The 22358-nt window shown below is 36.8% G+C and overlaps 1 protein-coding gene across 4 annotated transcripts in view; it reads left to right on the plus strand.

Moving 5' to 3' along the window:
* The window catches only part of LOC110048019 (receptor-type tyrosine-protein phosphatase delta-like), a 65263-nt gene that overhangs the window by 36160 nt on the left and 6745 nt on the right, over positions 1 to 22358 (plus strand). For 3 of the 4 annotated variants that reach the window (XM_089287410.1, XM_089287409.1, XM_089287411.1), the window contains 20 exons: positions 935 to 1237; positions 3462 to 3749; positions 7114 to 7422; positions 8595 to 8701; positions 9331 to 9520; positions 9969 to 10071; positions 10860 to 11127; positions 12304 to 12358; positions 12879 to 13002; positions 13676 to 13821; positions 14804 to 14958; positions 15756 to 15837; positions 16658 to 16734; positions 17162 to 17201; positions 17951 to 18048; positions 18566 to 18682; positions 19327 to 19475; positions 20165 to 20300; positions 21370 to 21519; positions 22034 to 22136. In XM_089287410.1, the coding sequence (XP_089143536.1) occupies positions 935 to 1237; positions 3462 to 3749; positions 7114 to 7422; positions 8595 to 8701; positions 9331 to 9520; positions 9969 to 10071; positions 10860 to 11127; positions 12304 to 12358; positions 12879 to 13002; positions 13676 to 13821; positions 14804 to 14958; positions 15756 to 15837; positions 16658 to 16734; positions 17162 to 17201; positions 17951 to 18048; positions 18566 to 18682; positions 19327 to 19475; positions 20165 to 20300; positions 21370 to 21519; positions 22034 to 22136 (3000 nt within the window). The remainder of the gene's footprint in view (positions 1 to 934; positions 1238 to 3461; positions 3750 to 7113; positions 7423 to 8594; positions 8702 to 9330; positions 9521 to 9968; positions 10072 to 10859; positions 11128 to 12303; positions 12359 to 12878; positions 13003 to 13675; positions 13822 to 14803; positions 14959 to 15755; positions 15838 to 16657; positions 16735 to 17161; positions 17202 to 17950; positions 18049 to 18565; positions 18683 to 19326; positions 19476 to 20164; positions 20301 to 21369; positions 21520 to 22033; positions 22137 to 22358) is intronic. The other variant, XM_089287412.1, reaches the window with a different exon arrangement.

Here is a 22358-nt window from a genome sequence, read left to right on the forward strand (position 1 = left end):
TTACCGCATATTTTAGCTGTAGTTTCGTTGTGTTGTAACTCTCTTGAGTCACCGGGTAAGTGTTAGCCATCAGGCGTTGAACTGCTTATGTTTGTTTCGTTTAGTTTCATGTTACTTTGGTCATGCCTTTGAATATATTTCTACGTTTCGAAGTAATTACCAATGAATGGAATTAAATTGTTGTGACTAAAGCATTGACTATTACTTTGATAACAGTGAATTGTACAGCGAGTGAAACAATATAGATAGGACCCAGTGAAATCAAAATCCACACATCTAAGAGATTCGCACTTTTACTAGCAATTCGCTGAAAACAAACGCACATAAACAAGCTAATTATACAGCACAGGAAATCAAAACGAAATACAAATAAAGCAAGCAAAAATGACGGGAAAATAAGGAAACTTACAAGATTTGTGTGGTGACTATGGCGACTACATGTGAAACATAATGACAATGGCAACTAGAAAACTAACGGCAGAAGAAGCTATACCAAAACATACAAACAACGGATGAAAGAAGGTACACGAAAATATGAAACGTTACGTAACCGAAAAATGTAGAAAACACTCGACTGCGGCTCGTGTTTTCTACATTCCCTCATGTTCTCAAATACCCATTTTGTTTTATCACAGCGTAATACACGGTTTAGGCTTCTTTATTTGTTAAATATGAATTTCACTATTAATAGTAGGCTTGTGAGAGAGGATGATTGTTTATTTATCATTCTTAATTCTCCATGTAGTTCATTATAGTCAAGTACTATTATTTTGCTTGAAACAATGAAATACCACATTGTTTAACCACTGCTGAATTAATTTAACATCTATCCATTAGTGATGTATTTCTTCACGTTGCTTGCTGTTTAACTTGATTTTTGAATCTGAAAAATGTATTTATACTAACAAATCGTGATTATGTTGTTCAATTACAGCTCCTTCGGCTGCCCCAAGTGGCTTCACTGTCACTGTAAAATCCTCCACCACTATTACAGCATCCTGGCAGTTACCACCAGCAAACACCTGGAATGGAATTATCAAAGGGTTTAAACTGTTTTACAGAAAGAAACACTCTTCAGGGTCACAAACCATGAAGCTCATTAACGATAAAGCGGTTCACACTACAGATGTCTCTAGGCTATCTAAATTCACAAACTATGAATTTCAAGTCTTGGCCTTTACTTCTGCTGGTGATGGACCAAACAGTACTGTAAAATCTGAGACGACAAAGGAAGATGGTAAGAAATTGATGTTAATTATTAGCAAATTTTGTGTACTTGTCTTGCATAAATTACTACGTGGTCCTCCTCACTTAAGTTTGGAACAATGTTTGTAAGATGGTAAAAGATTTAATTTTCGTTTCCTAATTGACTTAATTAGGTTAACTCCTTATACATTGTAGAATCTTAATTGTATAAATCTTCTTTTGATATAATTGATTCTGTCTTTAAAAAAAACATTTGAGGAGTGTAACTGTGTAAAGATTCTAAGGTTGTTTCTTACTCAGAAACTCAGCAATCAGAGATATTGTGCTGTTCAAGACAATAGATAATTCGAACTCCACTTGATAGGTTGATTAAGGGCATATTTAATCAAAGCTCAAAGTTCACAAGATACACTAGTTGAGATGGTGAATGACAGAAGGTAGATTACGGTAGAAAAAAGTTTTAAAAATACAACAATGTAACTGTAGTAGACTTGAAGCTAGTTGTAGCCGCGAAACAAAAGTTCGTAGTTTCAGTACAGAAGGCAGAGTGAGAGTTGAGCACAATAAGGTAGAAGGTAGTGCAGGTTCAATACGAAATATAATTAAAAAATACAGTATAGCTTAGATATGTGTACAGCATTTAGCTACATAGGCATGTTACAGACATAATCAATACCTAAAACAACTGAGAAGGGTTAATATTGGTGAAAAACTGAGCTGAATGTAATAACACTGAAAAGACAAGTAGATCATGACAACAACAATGTGATAAAAAAAAAAATCAGTCATTTGTTGTTGTGACAATTATAGCAACATTTTGACATTGAAAACTTGCTTCTTGGAAATCATAGCTAACAATGAAGGTAAAGGGTAAAACACTTCTTTTGGTAATGACTTGCACAGAAGATTGGAGAAAGTTGCCCCAAAGGTAGTCAAATGGTAGCCTGTAGCTGGTGCTATGATCGTAGGAGTTGCGGGATTACTAATAACTACCGTTGCAAGGAGTTGCCCTTAAAAACACATGCATGCGTGATTATGCCTAGTGTGTGACCCATATGTACCGTAGAAAGGGTTATTTCATTCCCTTGCATGAAACACGAATTTATCCTTGAGTAAGCACGAGACAGTAAATTTCTCACTAATAGACAAATTCGGCTAACTCACGCGTGAGTGTTACGTGACTTGAATTGGGTACAACAACAACCAAAACAAGTACGTTCGTACAGTCATGGTGAATTCACAAATATTGTATTTCTGTTGCCTAATCTAGATAGAAAAATGCAGATTTAGTGGGATACTGCAACAAGAAAATCAAGTGTGATTAACACAGAGAAACTGCTCTCGAAATATACCAAGACTGGGGTAGTCTTGTAAAGATTGCATCACTCAGGATGTCTTTGATATTAAAACATGAGTAATCATTCAACTAGAACAATAATGCAAACACATGATTGCAATGTCCACCGCTTCCTCCCTTACACAAAGAGCTTGCTTCTGCCCTGCCATGGCTCTCCCTGAAGATTACAGCTAAAATGAGGCTCTTCAATTTTTCTTAGAGATCTTTAGCTATGTGCCTTGACATGGAAATCCTCCAACTGCTGACAGGTGTAAACATCCTAAACATACCCTTCCCGAAAGAACTTATAGTTTTTCTCTCCAGTATTCTTTTTTCCGCCTTGCTCAAGCCATGAAGACCATGTTCGTTGAGCCAAATTTTGGAAAATTCCTCGAGGATTTTGACCATTTCTATTCTTTATTGAAAAAACAACTACAGCAACGCACATGATTAACACAACAAATACAAGCGGCTGCAATAATAAAGAAAATGTTAAGGGAGCCTCGTTTTCACGCAATTTTAAACACCCAATTCAATGTCACGTGTGTGTTAGCCGAATTTGACTATGTTAGCCTGCGAAAGCAGATGTATTGCCAGCTGTCGCTTGAAAACGTCTGCATTCGCAGGCTACACTTACGCGTAATACAGTTTTGAGTACTTTCTACTGAAATTATAACTATTAATTGTCAATAGAAAATGTCTCAAAAGCAGGGGTGTTCAAAAACTAAGAAGGAAGCAGGGACAAAACTCAGGCCGGACCATTACTATGACACTAATTGTGCTTCTCTCGTGCTCTCAAAAGTTCTTGCTTGCTTAACTTGTGCATCTCAACAATGCACTTGAACATGGTGACTGTTCTGGTAAGAATTTTGTTCCAATCAACTTTTTGTAAATTCTTAACCCCCATTTTTTGTTCCAGCACCTAGTATTCCTGAGCCCCTCACTTACATTGTGCTAGCCCCAGACATGTCTAATGGTCCAAGAATAAAGTTGACCTGGCAAATACCTGCAGCACCAAATGGACGTATCAGGAGTTACACTTTGTTTTATGGTCACGATGGAAATACTCAAAGAGAGTCCTTTGGAAAAGATGCGATAAGTTACACAGTTGATGTGTTGGGTGGATTGACCTATCAGTTCCATGTCAGAGCTGTGACTATCAAACCTGGACCAAATGCAACTTTAACTGTTAATGTCCCGGAGTACAGTGAGTCCAGTTTCCATTTTAAGTATATTTTGTAGATACAATTGAATGGCTTGGTCCAAGACTGACGTAAGTGACTTCTTCGGGTGAAAAATGATTTTTTTGTTCAAAAGCGCCCAAATTTTTGCATGTGGTCTCCAACGTAATAGGAAAACATTGCCCTGTGTTTGTATTCCTTGTTTTGTTCGCCTGATGTACAAAACAAAGTGGAAAGTTTACTCGCTCAAAGACGGGATCTGGAAATGAATTTCTTCAACTACGTTGTGACGTAAGCTTGCATTTGCATTATTTTGGCGCGCAAGACAACGTCGAGCTTTCTATCAGACAAGTTGAAACCTCACCTGTTGCATGAAGTCCGCTTATTAGACACATATTTGCGTCCGCCTGGCAGTGAAAGGTCTTCATTAAGTCCGGAAACCCGTAAGTCACTAGCATATCTCAAAGAAGCAAGATGTTTTCCTGTTCCAAGATCGCTAAGCGATCGAAGGCACACTGAAGCCAGGCGAGGAGTTTGAAAGCACTTCTGATGGAAAAAAACGAGTCGATGGCGAGAAGTGGCCCATTTGCCAAATGTTGCTGTGCAGAACGTTTGGAAATAAAGAAGTGCTTTTAGAGTCTTAAAAAATCTGTTTAGTCGGCCCGTAGGCCTTGCCGTGTTGAAGTTGCTCAGGGATATCCCATAATAATCTTTAATGCATCTCGATAGGTCTTGTCAGTCGATCTCAGTCGGCAATGGAAAACGTCACAAACTTACATTTCGCTCAGCCAACGGAATATTAATTGAAACAGAATCGACGGAAAAGATATTTTTTCACTGAGAAAAGTAATGTATTACTTCATTTAGACAAAAATAGCCCTAAGCCCCGATTCTTTCCAGGAATAAATGGCCAATGTTTTCATGTAAGAGAAATGATTGATCCAAAGTCGCGATTGTTGACCATTGTTGTGGTACAGTGTGACAGTTGACCTTTCGGGAACTGGGGCAAACAAACGCCAATCATATTATGGACTAGCGGCTTTCGATCGCTTGCCTTTATTATCATGGAATCCCAATGGAATGATTCGTTTGTGAGGTTAGAAGATGGCGAGAGAAAGAGACAACAGTGTAAGTCTTCTTTCTTTAAATATGCCATTCCTTTTGCTATATATTTTCCGTTTGTTTTCGGTTTTCCCGCTTAAATTCAGTTCAGTGTTTTCACAAATATACATGGTATTTAATTGTTGCAGAGACGGAGCAATTTCAGATTAACTCAGCTGTTCAAGTACTGTAATTCGGAAAAATCGTCTTTCTTCGAATGTCAAGCGTTAATTCCTTGTGGCAACATTTCACGAAATATGTTTTATAAGGTATTTGTTGTTCGTCACGCAATCAAAGTAATGGCAAGCTGCGCTGTTATAGCTCATTGAATTTCAAAACGTTTTACATCATCGCAGTAGCACCTATGAAATGTCGCATTTCGCTAGTGATTTTCACTTTTTTTTGAAAGAATGCAAACCGAACTCTTTTTTGTTCTAAAAGAGTTTCATGTTTTCACTGATTGCAAAACGTTTCACGAAATATGTTTTATAAGGTATTTGTTGTTCGTCACGCAGTCAAAGTAATGGCAAGCATCGCTGTTATAGCACATTGCATTTCAAAACGTTTTACATCATCGCAGTAGCACCTATGAAATGCCGCATTTCGCTAGTGATTTTCACTTTTTTTTTTGAAAGAATGCAAACCGAACTCTTTTTGTTCTAAACGAGTTTCATGTTTTCACTGATTGCAAAACGTTTCACTCTCAGAAGATAGGTAACCACCGCTAATAGACACTGGTCATTGACTTTATTTAGATTCACGATCATGCTGTGTTTATGAAATGAAGCGTTTTCTTGTTTTATTATTTTCCCTAGGCTAGCACCAAAATAGAAGGAACCCTAGCACAAAGTGTTTAGAGACTATAACCCTAAGCCCTAGCCCTAGCCCTAGCCCTAGCCTTAACCCTAAACCCTAGTGCTAAAATGGTAACCCTAACACTAAATGCTAACTCTAGGCCAAGGGTTAGGGTCGGCTTTTAGGTCTAACGCTAGCCGTGGGGTTATGTTACCTTTACTGTAACTGTCAAGTTATAGGCTCATCTTTAAGGCCCATGTTCATCCATTTCGTTTTGCGGCCCTGTATTATTGTTTTGAAGTCACTGTTGTCCTAATGTTTCTTTTTTTTTTCCGAAGACAAAGCGCAAACCAGCTAAAAAAATGTACAGGGCTATGCTCTTCTACTCAATTGAAGACGACACGCAAAAATTTGGGCGCTTTTGAACAAAAAAATCATTTTTCACCCAAAGAAGTCACTTACGTCAGTCTTGCACCAAGTCATTCAATTATTATCAACAGATAGACATCTGGATTCCCAAATGCAAGAGACTGCTTTGGATTTTGAACATTACTCTTGTGTAAAGAATGGAAATTGTATGGTAGCATTCAAATGGAATCATAAGAATGGTCCTTGCCAGTAAATAAACATAAAACATGGTTTCCTGGATCATAGTGGCATTTAAAACGCTTTAGTCCAACCTCATTTCAATTATTGTAGTGTTGTATGTGGGAACTGCAACAAAACTTGTAGCACAAAGCTTCAAAAGTTACAAGATCGCGCTGCACGAATCTTGACTTCTTTTTCTTGTGACACCAGTGCGGATGATCTCATTATATTAGACGTGGCTGGAAACAACTAGATGTTCAACAAAAACTGTAAACAGCTGTGATGGTCTATAAAATACTAAATTGTCTTGCATCTGATTATCTCTAATCGGAGTTCACTGATCATGACCACAGTGAAATTTATTCTTATTCACTAAGGGACTGCGAGGGCAAACTGGCTGGTCCGCTGCCCCACCCTAACTTTCTGAAGAACAGTTTTAGCTATAATGGTGTGGTGCTGTAGAACAGCTTACCCGTCAAACTGCAGCAAGCACAAATTCTCACCTGTTTTAACGCAGCAGCAGTCTCTTCCCACTAATACATGTAAATAATATAAACATGGAAAGCAGGCATTTTGTTTTACTTCATTCGCTTTAATTGATATTATTATGTTCTAATTATTAGTTTCCTTTTTAACGATTGTATTTATGATATTAGAATGTAATTAGAGTTTTGTAATTAACACCTGATGTTTTTACCTTGTATAACTGACTTGCTGTCTGACTGACTGATGGACAGATGGACGGACAAACTGACTGACTGATTGACTGTGGGAGGAACTGACTGACTAACTGACGGACTGACCGGCCAACCAATCGACTGTTTCGAGGCAATCATTTCAAATGATTATGTACAGTGTACTTTCTCTTTGTAACTAACTGTTTATTATTTACATTCCTTTTGTTAGGACCCAGCGTTAGTCCAGCTAATGTCTCATTTGTTAGCTACAACAAAACCACTTTCAACATTTCGTGGGCACCTTTAACAAGAGAGAGGAGTTATGGCAAAGTTATCTTGTATGATGTCAAGGAAAAGTTGCTATCAAGAGGAAAACGTCAGAAAAGATCGCCCGGCAGTAGTAGAACATTAAATACAACAGCAACATTTGTTGTTCTGTATGATTTGCCTCTTTGTTCCCAGTACCATGTGTCTGTTAGAGCTTACACTAAAGCAGGTCCTGGACCCTATACTCAACCTAGAGTATTGGAAACATCAAGTGAGTACAATCATAATGTACTTGTTCATATACAGTCAAACCTCTATTAAGCAGTCCCCTATTAAGCGGCCAACCTTTATTTGGCGGCCACCAGATAAAGTCTGGGAAAAATTGTCAGCTATACACTGTAATAAAAACCACTATTCAGCGGCCACCTCTGTTAAGCGGCCATGACCAACTTCTTGCCATCCCAAGGGTGATTTTCTTTTGTTTTGTTTTATACCTCTGTTAAACGGCCAGGAAGATTTGAAGTTGGATATTTTTAGCCAGATGAAGGTAGAAGAATGACAATGTGGAATATTGTAAAAACACATTTTCAGCAGTATTTAATTAAAACAATCACAGCATGGCACCACCTGTAAGTGGTAACTAGTGATGTCTGACCTTGACCTTGCATCCATCCGGGGGGGGGGGGGTACTGCCATATATGGGTTATATAGGTATGTGCCACTGTGAAGGGTACGGTTTTCAAGCAGTTTACTCTAGCATAGGAGGTATATAAATCGGAGCGTTTGGGTCTAAAATAGGGTATCATTTTTCACGAAACTGACCAGTTGGTTGAAGATTTTATCTGAACTAAAGAAACCAGGAATTGTCACTCAAAAATATAAAAAATGAAATCAGCAAGCTTAAATTTTTGTAACTCAGCCTCAACATCCTCGATAGATGACTATCATAAAACACTACTGGATATTATTAGCTGTCAAAAATCAGGATTCATACGGAAATTGGTGGTTTTAATACTGGTTACTCTAGTATAGGGTAGCAAAATTCAGCTGAACTAGCTCTAGTATAGGCTAAGGGTTCCAGGGTCCCAGTGGCACATGTGCACCCAGAAATTCTTAAAGTACCCCCCCCCCCCCCCGGCATCCATTGTATTTATACTGTTGATCAAAACAGTTTTCAGTTGTGGTGGTCGTGGGAATGAAATACAATTTTAAGCAATTGAAATCAGGCTTTTTGGTCCCGGCAAATGCACTCGGTGTTTATTGTAATTCAATTTCTTTTTAGGTAAAAGAATTCTAGACTGACAAAACTTGCCATGACGAGATTTATTAACAATCAAAGTGGACAGTCATGAAGACAAAACAGTATTTTATTTTTATTCAATTGAACTGACATTTATGTTCAAAACATGTGTTTTAATCATGTTGTACACCATTCTGCCAAAGAACCAGAAGCACCTAGTGACTTAAGAGCAACAAACTCTGAATCAACTGAGGTGACCCTTGAATGGACAAACCCAAAAGTTGCCACAAAGGAAGGCCTGAGCTACACAGTAAGTTCTATTGAAATGTTTAGTATTTTTCATGAAATTAGTGACGGAATTTCTGAAACGTCATGTACCTTCCTATTCCTATGTCTAATTAATAGTAATAAGAATAATAATAGTAATAATAATAATAATAATGATAATAATAATAATAATAATAATAGTAATAATAATAATGACTTTTGGGCTAGTACATGTATATAATGGTTACAATATTAGATTATGAACTTGAGATTCATTGATGAAGCTGAAGGCAGAGGTAACTATCATCCCATAGATATCGAGACCAAACAAACTAATAATCATACAATGTAACTTAATTTCTGTCAAAAGACGATTGAACGTTATTTTGGTCTCTAGATTTTAAACAATGTTTAATTTTCCACTTCTGAGGAATCGCCAACGGACTGATTTGATAGTAATGGAAATTCCCAACTGTGTACTTGCACTCATCAGTTCATTTTCATTACCAATTTCGATTTTTACTTCAGTCCTTTAGAGTGTCTACTAAAACAATTAGACTACGCGACTCGTTTTCTATGAGGTTTTGCTTCAATATTGTTAAGTATCTTTTAGCGCTTCTTACAAACATTGTTATTGATTTTCAAATAAATCTGTTGTGTTCAAATTTTTAGGTGGCGTACTCTGGAACAAAGTTGTACGATAAAACATTTAAAGACACAGGTGATACAAATGTAGGAACGTTAACAAAATACACAGTTGTTGGTTTGGCGCCAGGCACTAGCTACAAGTTCGAGGTCTATGGATTGTCTGTTTGTGGAAAGAGTTTTCCCATAGAATTGAAAGTGGAAACGGAAATTGCGAGTAAGTATTAAGTAGAGACTCTGGTGCGAATTCTGTAAGTTGCATTTTTTTTTTCCATGTTGTAAAATACCGTGTAAGCTCACTACATTCAATTCTCTTTATATTTTTTCCCAAGTGCATGTCTTCCAAAAAAAGCAAAAAATCCAACCATACATTTCAGAAAAGGTCCGTCTCAGAGACAGAGATGATGCATTTTCATAAAAAAAAAAAAAGAAATTTAAAAAAAATGAATATAAAGTAAAAAAAGAAAACAAAAGTTTAAGTTACCCGTCTCACTTTTTTAAGTCTTGTCCATCCTTGTTTATGTTTGGTGTATAAGTGCCACTGAGGCCTTTTGCTACGGGGTTAAACTATGAGCTTAAAATCTCTTTGCTGAAATTAAGTAGTGCTGTTTAACTTGATTAAATGACACACAAATCTTTTAATATATGTCTTTTTTTCCTGTTAGCTCCGATAGCTCCAGTTGTAGGTGATGTAACTGATGTGACTGTCTCAGAGTCAGTCGCTGGAATTTATCTGTGGCCTGTGGAACAAAGGAATGGTCCAATAAGGTGATTATGTGAATGTGTTGCAAAGAACCCAGAAATATATATGATTTAGATGTATGTTATCTAACGCGTAGCGCAGTCACATTTGACGTCAGTTGACTTTTACTTCTTCAAAACCTCTAGTTTGATTCGCTCTTGTTAAACTAGACCTCTTTTGTTCTTAGGGCTAGGGACATTATTTGTGCTGTTTACCCATTGTTTAGCCAATTATGAGGAACCTTTAACGCCCTTTGCGCCAGCCGTCGCTATGGGGATGACTGACTTGTAAATGGTTCAGGTTACCCCTTTGAAGTTTCCGTTTTTGCGTGCTTGTAAGAGTTCCATTAGTTCCATTATAGTTCAGAAAATAGTGAGCCAAAATGATAAGATTGAATTGATGTTTTTGAGCGCTTGATTATTTCAACCTCATTCGACACCTGCGGGCTCATCAACCATTATGCCGAAACTTCCAGTACATTTACTTTTATGACGAATTTGCTCTGGCTTCATTTTTTTTAGGTTATTTGTAGTTTGTTTTCGAATTTGATGAATTTAATTAGTTTTGCTTGTCTCAAAGCTAATTGTTATCATTATCTGCCACAACAGAAGATTAAAATCACGCATGTTTGTGGAACGGTTTAAGCTTATTACAAGTTTACACCAGTTACATTATATTTCACTACATTGCATCCCGTTGCATTGCACTGGTATAATAGATAACACTGGGATTGCGTTAAACTTTTTGGCCAGAATTGCTGAGGCTTCCATTTAATCAAAGATATGTTAATATTATTACTCCTCTTGCATTTCAGTGCCTATCAAGTTATAGTTCTGAAAGTTGTTGGTGGAGCAGAAAAACTTCCAGACGATTATGATTCAAAATTGAATGATTCATATAACGCCAACAAAGAAAACCTGAACTTTTACATTACTGCTGAGATTCAAAATGTTCCCGTGTACCAGAAATCTTGGGAATTTACTGTTGGTGATGACAAGACGTATGAAGGTTTTGTTAATAAAGCACTTGAAAGAGGAGAAGCGTATGTCATCTTCCAAAGAGCTGTGACCCGAGAAAATGACGTAAGTAAATCAGCTAATTTCCGATGTATTATCTTTTGAACACCTGTAACAAATAAATGAAAATCATATATTTGCGATGCAGGAGAAAGATTTAAAGAGAAGGGGTCATCTCAGTTATGTATGCACGTTGAGCACTTGAAAACATAACCCATCCATTTTTCTATTTAATCGTTGCATATTTGAGAATCAGTTTCTATATTTTTAATTTTTAACATGTCATCTTTTTTATTCTGTAAATATTTATACAAGGGTTACTGGTTTTTTCAGTTATTACTGTTGTGTGCTGCCCTCAATAAATAAGGTTGATTATAATAATAATAATAATAATAATAATAATAATAATAATAATAATAGTAGTAGTAGTAATAGTAATAATAATAATTTGGCTTCAACGGGATCCAAACCCATGACCACTGCGGTGTTGGTGCAGTGCTCTTCCGACTGCGCTATCAAGCCAACTGAGAGCTGCTCATGTTGTGAGTCATGATATAGCCTAATAATAGTACCTGCAGAGGTGGTAAAGATGTGCAAGTTAATAATTATGACAATCAAATGTGTATGAATTTACCTTTTAGCTAATCTTGCATACATTTTTCGACTTCTATTTACCAGTAGGTTTTAAATAATTTTTCATAGGTTTTTAATAGATTTTTAATTATTAGTTGTTTGACTATTAGGTGTTACCCTCTATAGATAAAGATTGATTGACTGATTGATTGATCAAGATTGATTGATTATTATTGATGGATGGATGGATTGATGGAGAGGAGAAATATTTCTTTAAATTATAAACAAAATTGGTGCTTGCAGTGCATGTAGAGCTGAAATTGTCAACATATATTTTAAAGTGAGATACAAATGATACAATATTAGGCCTAATTAGTATTGCATGTGACCTTAAATATGTAAAATGTCACATTCAGATACATATTTTTAAAATCTGAAGAAAACTTTTGTTCTTTTATTTTATTCATGAGTGGATCTTACATCGTTAGTGTTCCACTCAGTCCTGCTTGTCTTGTAACTTTACTTTACTTTACCACTAATTGTTTATTTGCTTCCTTGTAGAAAAAACCTTAGTCACAGTGATTTAAATGCTGTCGCTGCATTGATTGCAGCACTGAAAGGTTGAAGTAAAAGCTAATATCTCTTTTGTCATATTGTACATTTTTTCAGGGGACTTTGGCTGGAGTTCCCAGCAAGGTTGCCAAAATTTCTGTCACTTCCAAAGGTAAGCATTCGTAATCATTATGCATAGGATTTACTTGTATATATGTAGCGATGAATTTCTGGTCAGAATTGTGAAACCAAAATGGCTCATTACAACAATCGTAAATGAAACAATGAAGCAATAACAAATCAATCTAGTTCACATAGATAAGTGTTGAAAGAAACCCCTATGGGTTTCTGTTTCCAATCGCAGGAAAACATATCAGTTCAATTGTATTTCACAAAGTTGCGGTTGGGTCTCATGTTGTATCTTATTGGTTAATTGTGGTTCAAGTTCTGAAAATCAATCAGTGTTGTAAAGCAACACCAAAATATTTATTTTTCGCACTACTTACCTTCTACCCAACTTGTAAAAATACATATTGGTTTTGGGAAAAAAATAGTTATAGTGGAAACTCGATATAAGAAAGGGCTAAGGGACCGGCAAAACATGTTCGCTTTATTGAGGTTTTGTTATATCGGGGCTCTTTTCCATATATCTTACTATTACTGGGGCTTTAACTGTTTTATTTTTGTTGAAGATGTTGGAGCAACAGAAGAATCCAAGAGTTCGGGGTCTCCTAATGCCGCGGCTATAGCTGTACCTGTGGTCCTGTTGCTACTTATTATACCAGCAGTTGTAGTTGCAGTGTTTTGGTATCGGAGGTGTGTTCATTATTTGTTTCGTGTGTCAAGAGTGCTTTGTTATCAGTGGAAGAGATCTCATTCATGCATGGTGAAGTCAAGAATCCTGAGTCACCTTATAGCTTATGCCGCACATTTTTACACTTCTGATCTGTGATAACAAACTATGTCTGTTTAAATGTTGGAACGGTGTGTATGTGCATTACGTCAGGCTCTACAAGTTAGTAAACATTATTCATCAGTATTCAACATTTTACTACAGCCTTTGGTTTTTGCCTTGGCCTTTAGTGGCAAGTTTTTCATTTCTCTCCACATGGTCAAGCCTTGTCCATGCTGAGTACAGTAAAATCAATTCACGTAACCTAGGTTGATGTCCAAACGGATTTTATTCCGGAAACCCACACATTTGTGTACCCATATGACTTGTTCCTATTTGGCTAGGTGAATTTTCCAGTAGAATACGCAGTCAAGTAGGCATCATGGCCCAAATTCGATTCCGGCCTGGTGCCATATGTGGGTTGAGTTGTCCACAAGAACCAGCATCTGCAAATTCCATTTCGACCAGGATAGAGGACCTGCATGAAAACCAGCCAAGCCTGATGTGGCTTCCTCTCTAAATATTGTAATTTCTTTCTATTTATATTTTTAACTTTAAAAACAGCTTACGCTGTATTTTGTGTTGGTTTGTAATCAGGAGGAAGCAGTCAGAAACAACACGCGACAGAGCTAGAAGGACTCCTGTTGAACTTGATGAGCTTAAAAATGATTCACCAGATTTGACTGCAAGTACATCAAATTTGGTCTATCAGAATGTGGCTCAACTCCAGCAACCTGCAAAAGGTAAAATATCTTGCATAGAAATAAGAATAAAATTAATTTCCCTGCAAATAGTTCAATATACATAATATTTAGTACGTCATTTGTAAATATTTTTGCCTTGCAAATCCTTAATACTAATTCTCTGAGCACTTCAGTTTGGTCTTTCTTGGTTGTGTAATTTCTCATGAACTTTGGGTAGCATCATTTAACTTAAATATGCATAATCATCCTCTAATACCTGAACTGACCATAACAGCTGCCCTTTTTTTCACAATCATAGCATAGAGGCGGTATGGCCAGGTAGTGGTTTGAGTACTGGACCTGTAATCCGGAGGTCCAGGGTTCAAATCCTCCTGCCTGGCACTAGATTGATCCTTGCCAACTGGCTAGCCTTCCACCATTTTGAGATTTTAAGTGTGATATGTTGGTTTCATATTATATCTGTTGGTTTCACACTTTTTTCATAATTATATTTACACATTGTCTTACACAATGACACGGCCCTACAATCTTCTTGCTGTGTATCAATAAAATTGCTCTATTGTGGCGTTTTTAGTGCAGAGTGCACTATTGGGATGTTTTATAGGTCTTAAGGCACTAACATGTAAACTCTATATATACCCGTATAGACTCTGTATAGACCCGTAGCAGGCCACGGGTCAATAGCCCATTCGGCTTCGCCTCATGGCACATTGACCCGTGGCTCTTGAGGGCGAAGGGTCTAATTGTTTTATTATCACCCAACTAATCGAACAGAAAAGGCAATAATAAAGTTAGCAAATGCAAGTTGAAGAAATATTTGTTTTGGAATAAAACGAAAGAAAGCGTCACGCTCTATTGCACCAATTTCGCTACTCAAGGACTATTACTAGTAGTCAACTAGTAGCGTAGCCAATTAAAATGCAGGATTTGCATTAGTCCACTAGTTGGGTGATACTAACACCTGTTAGTTATATCATACACGTGTGCGTTAATTTCCTGATCTACTTTACTTTTTATTTAGCTGTTGACAAGGAAGTACCTCCCCCTGAGGAGCAAGAAGCTATCTATAGCGAGGCTGAAGATGGTAAACCCAAACCAATTCCTGTGGCTGAGTTTGCGAGATACTACAGGAACAAGTCAGAGAATGGAGCAATTGTGCTGCGAGAGGAATTTAAGGTAATAAATCATTTAACTAACTTAACATGCATTCCCTTTTAGTACTTTCTTAGCGTTATTCTGGTGACCGCTTTTATCTAACAGGAAATTTATTCGTAATACCTTTTAAGTAAAGTTGTCGGGCTTCTTAAAACTGTTGAAGTTACAACTATTGTAAACTTATTCCAATTAGGTATGGAAGTTGTCTTTCTTATGATAACTGATTACAATGATCACCTATGGAAATCGTGTTGTACATCTGAGTTGTAGAAAATCACCCAAAAGTTTTGAAACCAAAGCCATGTTTTTTTAACACCTTAAGGCCTTATATGTTGGAAGAGCATAAAGTAAGTAATAACTATGCATTCAAAATTTGCTTCACGTAAAGACGTGACAACACTTGCTACGTATTCAAATAAACGTCCGTCAAATTAACGTTCAAAACACAATATTCAACGTAATATTCCTTTCATATTTGCCAAAGTTACCCAAGGTATGGTAACAGTTCTTGCAAATTAATCATTTCCTTACTTTGCCAGATTTACGTAAATGTACGTAAATGTCTGTTTCTGATGATGCCTCAATTTGTAAATGTAGCTAACGTTGTTTAAAGTTTCTTTTATCTTTTTGTCAAAGACGTTGGAACTGGGAGATTGTAACAGGATGCTTGATAATAAAGTAAAGAATTCCTGAATACTAGGCTAAACCCGCGGCTGCACTTTTCAAGTAGTGTTGGGAGGATTTTATGTGAAATTTGGCTTGAATTGTGTAAAAAGATATGGTAAAAGTGTAGTAAAACTTGCATTTCAATCTTGCAGAATTTACCAGGAGGTTTGCAGTTTTCCTGGGAAATCGGCAAGAACAACAGAGCTAAGAACCGTTATGGGAACATAGTGTCCTGTGAGTATATTTCATTAATATTTTCTAGTATCGTGGTTTGATACACCAGGGAATATCGGTAGTTCTCAAACTCATTAATAATTCATCAAGTTTAAACAAACGAAATCATGACCGTGACGCTGTTTGGATATACAATCTTAGTTAGCATAGATTCTCACGATTTTATTTCTCCGTTTTCTCCTTAGTTTTAGTCTCGATTGAGAAGATATATCAAACACTCAAGGCAGTGTTTGACCATATTTCCAAACACCTCGAAGTTCGTCTAAAATACTCCGCTGCGCGTCGTATTTTCAACCCTCTTCTAATTGTTTGGAAATGTGGTCAAACGCGGATTTTCGTGTTTGATATGTTACTTCGCCGATGTTAGGCCATGCAAGCTAAACATCAGGCGCCAAAAACTGTCCTTTTCAGGATATTCTCAGCTGGACGATTACACTAGACTATGCTATCCACGGGATAGTGATTTTAGTATTGGATAATATTGCTGTCCTTTAAACAAGTACGGCCTGGTGCTTAATTGTAGTCCTTTTAATGCCAATCAGTAAGAAGAAGTAGAAATGTATGACAGGTTTGCTTCCGTACGCCACCGTGCCTCTCTCGACCATACTTCATTTCCTATACGGCTTTATACATTCCACAGAGAAACAGACCTACATTGTATCTTATCTTTGAATTCCAAGCTTCAACAAAAACAAATTTTGAAAGGCTTGGGATAGAATAGCCATAACCTTACAATTGATTCACTTCTTTTTGATATCTCGAGTTAAGAGTCCACAATTCACAACGTCCACGTCAATGCAGTGCATCGTTTTCTCAACAGATGACCATTCTCGTGTTGTGTTGGAGAAAATAGAAGGTGACCCGAAGTCTGACTACATCAACGCTAGTTATATTCCGGTGAGGTTTATTCCGCTTATTTCCAGTTTATTCTTGACTTCTTGACGATGTTAGCACGTTGATATAGATCAGTAAAGGAGGGGTAAAGCGATTATTTTGTGAAGTAGTCCTGTCGTCATTGGGGTCTTGAGTATTATGTATTTTATATCCAGCCACCTACCAAAGCAAATTTTGACATGAGGATTCTAAAAGAAACGAATGTTTAAATATTGCTGAATTTTCCTTGAAAAGTCTTTGAATAGTCCTTGGAAAATAAGGCCTGGCTGTGACCTCGTTATGAACCATTGGACTGTGAATTAACAGGTCTACTTGATTGTCTTTTGACCTTAAGATCATGATTTTCTACAAAATATACAAATAACATATAGCATGATAGTCCGATTATCAGTCTGTAACGTAACTTTGTCTATTCAATCTCTCTCCTCAGACATATGATGAGGTATCAATGTGTTACATTGCCACACAAGGTAAATTCAGTAACCAGTTTCGACGAGTAAGACTTACTCAGCTGTACAGTCGTACAGTCTGAAAAGTCCTGAAAAGTATAATGAAACGATGTACGAAGTTGTAAATAGTTCATATTCTTACTGTTGATTGCGAATATTCTACTTCAGATCCAAGCAAACACTACGGACGCGTCTTTAGTCTCTAAATTCAGCAGCCTCGAAGCTGGGCAGTTGAAACAACCTGAATAAACAGGGTAAATCTGCACGTTGTGATAGATATACCTTGTGTCACCACCCCTTCCCCTCTGAATAGTCGTCGGAATGGCGACATTTCATTCCATCCGTCGAGCAGCAACTTTGAACAGGGATGGGGAGGGGGTCAGGATCAAAGTTGGCTGGTTCCTTATCCAATGTGTACTTTTTAAGAATAATGCTAGATTTAGAGAGATTGTCCAACCATTTTACAACTGGTTGTCGTCTCTCTTTTGAAAGTCACTTATGTAAGATCTGTAGTTTGTAAAACTGATTCAAGTCGCTGGAATTGATTGTTTGTTTGTTTGTTTTGTTTTTGCCATTTATAAATATATTTACAAAATATCAATCTATAAGACAAGGAAGCCCATTATGTGCGTAGATTTGTTATTTGTGTAATAAAAACAAATGTTACGAGATCAAATGGTTAAAAAGTCAATCCGGCCAGGTAAAACGTTAAATATATTACTACATAATTTCCTTCTGACATTTGCTACTCTTTCTTACAACCGGCCTAGGTCCAACTGTAGCAACAAGCAGTGATTTCTGGCGAATGATCTGGCAAGAGAACTGTCTTACCATTGTCATGCTAACCAACCTGGTTGAACTAGGAAAGGTAAGCTTTTGAACAAGTAGTCAATCCAGCTTATTTATAGTGATAGAGAGAAAGGTCTATTGTAAATGTTGAGTTTAGTGGCATGTTGTAAGTAGAATGTATTTAGTTCGATACGAGTATGTGACTTCGGAATTAAGGAAGTTTTTCTTTAGTCCCATACTCCTGGCATACGTTTTAAGGTGTACATAGAGCACATTTTTGTTTACGTTTTTCTTAGTCGTAACCCTACGAGAACATAAAAGTGAGGTATAGTTTTGACAGGGACATTTAAGGGATAATATTTAACAACCGTTAGATCATCATGATTAATGTTTACAAGGAACACGATTTTGTTAATATTGTAGTAGACTAGACGTGACGGGCGTGCAGTGACTGAGCTCTAGCCTACTCCCACAATGTACTTAGCTGACTAGTATCATTAAAATAGTTTATCTCAAGTAGCATTGTCCATTGATCGCGACAACATCTATTTGAAATTTGTAAAGAAAAAAGCTCTGTTGTTTCTTTGCTTTTTTAGGCCAAGTGTGATCAGTATTGGCCTGAAAGTACTACAAAGTATGGCTCTATAACAGTTACTTTACACAAGACTGAAAGCTTTGCCGATTATGTTGTTCGAACATTGATGTTGGTTAAGGTGAGAAAACTATCAGATGTTGCTTGACTGCCTGTCTTAATAGTGTCATTTTTTGTCCCACATTCTATGATTGTTTCTTTAATTTTATTCTTGTATCAATTAATTTTCCTTTGGTGTATTATCTCCGGAGATACTTGCATCTGTACTAGGAGATACCCTGAAATTCGAAGTTAAATAGAGTTGATGTCATGTGGATGCTCGGTTATGCTTGATGTTTGTGCCTGAAATGACAATGCAGTTGTGTTACTGAGAAAAAAATTGATTTCAGCGTTGTTTTATTTTTGTGTATCGTTATTGTGCATACTAGAGACACGATTCGATGTATATTTGTGATGATTTGCAGATGAGACGTCATACGAGCTACAGAGATGTCATGGCATAGCACATTACGTTGGATTATTTTCCATGGTATCTGCTTGATTAGCCCATCGAAAAGATAAAGAAAATATAGGATTCTGAAAACTTGAAATTTTGTTTCGATTTTCCAGTTTAATTTTCCGTTTTAACAAGGTGAACAATGAAAGTTCAAAATTTGGCTTAGCTTGTTTGTCAAAATGTGGTAAATATATAAAAGTATCAATTGCGAGTGCAGTCATCCTCCATCCCCTTAACTTTTTAGTAAAATTGTTTATGATTATTTTTAGAACTCCGAGAAACGTGAGGTACACCAATTTCATTACGTTACTTGGCCGGACAAAGGTGTTCCACAGCATTCCACAGCTTTACTGGGATTTCGATCAAAGATTCATGCTAGACACCAGGCTACAGGCGGGCCACTTGTTGTGCACTGCAGGTACTGAATAGCAATAGCAATAATAATAATAATAATAATAATAATAATAATAATAATAATAATAATAATAATAATAATAATAGTAATACTGGAAGGCTAGATCTGCCAATGATCTTTGTCCACTTGTAACAATATTGTTAAAAGAAAATTGAGATGAAAGGCTTCCTGGGACTCCAAAAGTATTTAGTGGTTCCGAGCATAGCAGTTAACACAAATCAGTACAAGAGTCAGGGATTTTGATTTTAAAGCAACTTTAATTTGACACAACGAGGGCTTTTTTTACAAACGTTTTATCGTAAAAAGAAACAAGCGTCTAGGGAAGCGTAAAGTGACTTTTTTTCTTTTGATCAGAATTATTTTGGTTTAGTTGTATTATTTTGGTTTAGTTGTATTATTTTGGTTAAGTTGTAAACGTCATTCATGGACCTCACTGTCCTCGATGCATACTGTCACCAGCTAGGGCTAGTATTTTCACAAGAAAATAATGAGATATATGTCCTGCATGCATGTGGTTTGGAGTTAATAAAGGTTGCAATGAAACTTGCTTGATTTTGGAGCATGGTTATTGTGTCTTTTTGCCTCGATCACTTCATTGTCCTAAACTGCACGTACAGTGAGGAAATCTCTTACTCTTACCTCTCTTCCATTCTGGGCATTACTTGTTAAAGGATCATTTCTTTTATATCCAGTGCTGGTGTTGGACGAACTGGTACGTTCATTGCCATTGATGCCATGCTGGAAGGCGCTAAGGAGAATAAGAGTGTGTTTATCCAGAATTATGTGCAAGTGATGCGGAGATGTCGCCCTCATATGGTGCAGAAAGATGTAAGCAAACGTTACCTAACTTCTGATCAAAACATAATAACCTATTAATGACTGGCTATTCTTACAACAATGGTAGGAAAAGTAAAGTACTGTTGATCTCTAGTGGTAATGATGGTGTTGATGACGATGCCATTGATAAGACTGTGATAACGTTAAAGCTCTATTTGAAGACTCTAGAGAGGCGTCTAATTAGAGAAGGGTATTTCTATTCGTAAAGAAGCTCGCGCATATTAATGACTGTTTGAGACTATTTGATGTCTTTTTCGTACAGGAGTATTCTCGTGATGCGTGATTAGCTGATTTTATTTTCCGTGAAACGTAAATTTAAGAAATTGTTCTTCGTGATCCGTGACTTGAAGGTTTTGCGTGAGCCGTGAAGAACTTTAATTACTAACCGATATTTGTTATTTCGCCACTCTATTCTACGTGATTTTGAGATGTGAGTCCTCCGAATGGTTAGAGTCGTATCGAAAATAATTTAGGTATACGTTTAGCAATAAGGAGCCTTTACTTAGCCTTTCACGATTTTGCTTTCTTCAAACACTCTTTCTAGCGTAAGAGCAGGTTGTTAAAAGAGGTACCTTACTTGCTTATTTTTGTGATTCGGGAAAATGAAATTTTGATGTCCGTGATCAGTGATTCGCAATTTTTTGCTCTCGTGAACCGTGCCAGAGATCCCCCCTGTAAGACCCTTTTTGAAATAAATTTCAGGAAAGCTAACAGCCAAAAGTACATCTAAGTGTGTTGGGTTGATTACTCCCCAATCGCTTAGTTACCCCCGAGATGCATCAGAATGTGTCTTAACTTACAACATTGGTAAGGGACTTGTCAAAACTTTGTTTGTTCAGGAAGGTTTATAAAGAGGAAATTAAAAGGAATTAGAACTTATTTTAGGTAGCTGAGGACAATGCTATTCATGAAGATGTCAAGGAAATGATGAAATTGAACTAAACATGCTGGCGATGGCAATGAAGATAAAGATGAGGACTAGCTTGAGTTTTCAAGATTTAAAAATCTTCTAAGTGTCTTTAGTAGTCAAAAATGATAACAATAACTTTATTTTTGCTAGGACCAGTATGTGTTTTTGCATCAAGCAGTGATGGAAGCCTTGGTGGGTGGAGATACTGAGGTTGCCCCTCATGACCTGAGAATTACAATGAACAAACTGACCAGAATTCATAAGACGTCCAAAAAAACTGGATATGCACGAGAATTTAAGGTAACTAATAACTATTACTTTGTGTGATTCACTAATATATCAAACAGGAGAGACCGTGTTTGACCTGTTCTTGACGAACTTTGAATTGATAAGAAATGTGGTTAATCACGATCTCGAGTGTTTGATATGTCTTCTCAGTCGAAACTAAAAATAGGGTGAAAACGAACAAATATCATCATATTAAGTTCAGATATCCAAACCATTGCGGTTGTGATTTCGTTCGTTTAAACGATGAATGAATTTTTGATGAGTTTGAGAAGCTGAGAATGAATGAATTAGTTGCCATCCTATTAAGAAGGCTTTGGACTCTACGTTCGACTCCACGTTGGACTGGTACCCGATGTCAAAGGTGATGATAGGGGTAACCCAAATTGTCGAAAAAAATATTGAACAACATTGCCAGATTCCTGTAATTTTCTTGTACACAATGACAGTGGTTTTGCATGCATGTAACTATTACAAGATTGAGTTTCTATTGTAAATGTGTTATTGATGACTAAGAACTCTGTTTCAGCGCCTGGAACTTGTGACTGATATTGCGGCCTCGCCAGAGGAGGCAACAGCAGCATTTAATCCATCAAACATCAGCAAGAACAGATTTCCCAGTATTGTACCATGTAAGTCAATAAAGTGTTGGTGTAAAACAATTTGGTATTTAGAATAAGGGCACATGCCCTCTTATTGCCTTTCCTTAGTTACAGCCTGATCATGTGTATCTAAATTATTTTGAAATTATTTCATTAAGTCTCACCAGATGTTGACTGTTCAGTACTCTAAAAGAGGTTTCAGTAGATGGCTCATATTGTGATAACACTAAATTGTAAATTGTGAACTATTTA

The sequence above is a fragment of the Orbicella faveolata genome, unplaced genomic scaffold (assembly GCF_042242905.1).
Source record: "Orbicella faveolata isolate gen_17 unplaced genomic scaffold, um_ofav_v1 contig_14, whole genome shotgun sequence".
Taxonomy (NCBI): domain Eukaryota; kingdom Metazoa; phylum Cnidaria; class Anthozoa; order Scleractinia; family Merulinidae; genus Orbicella; species Orbicella faveolata.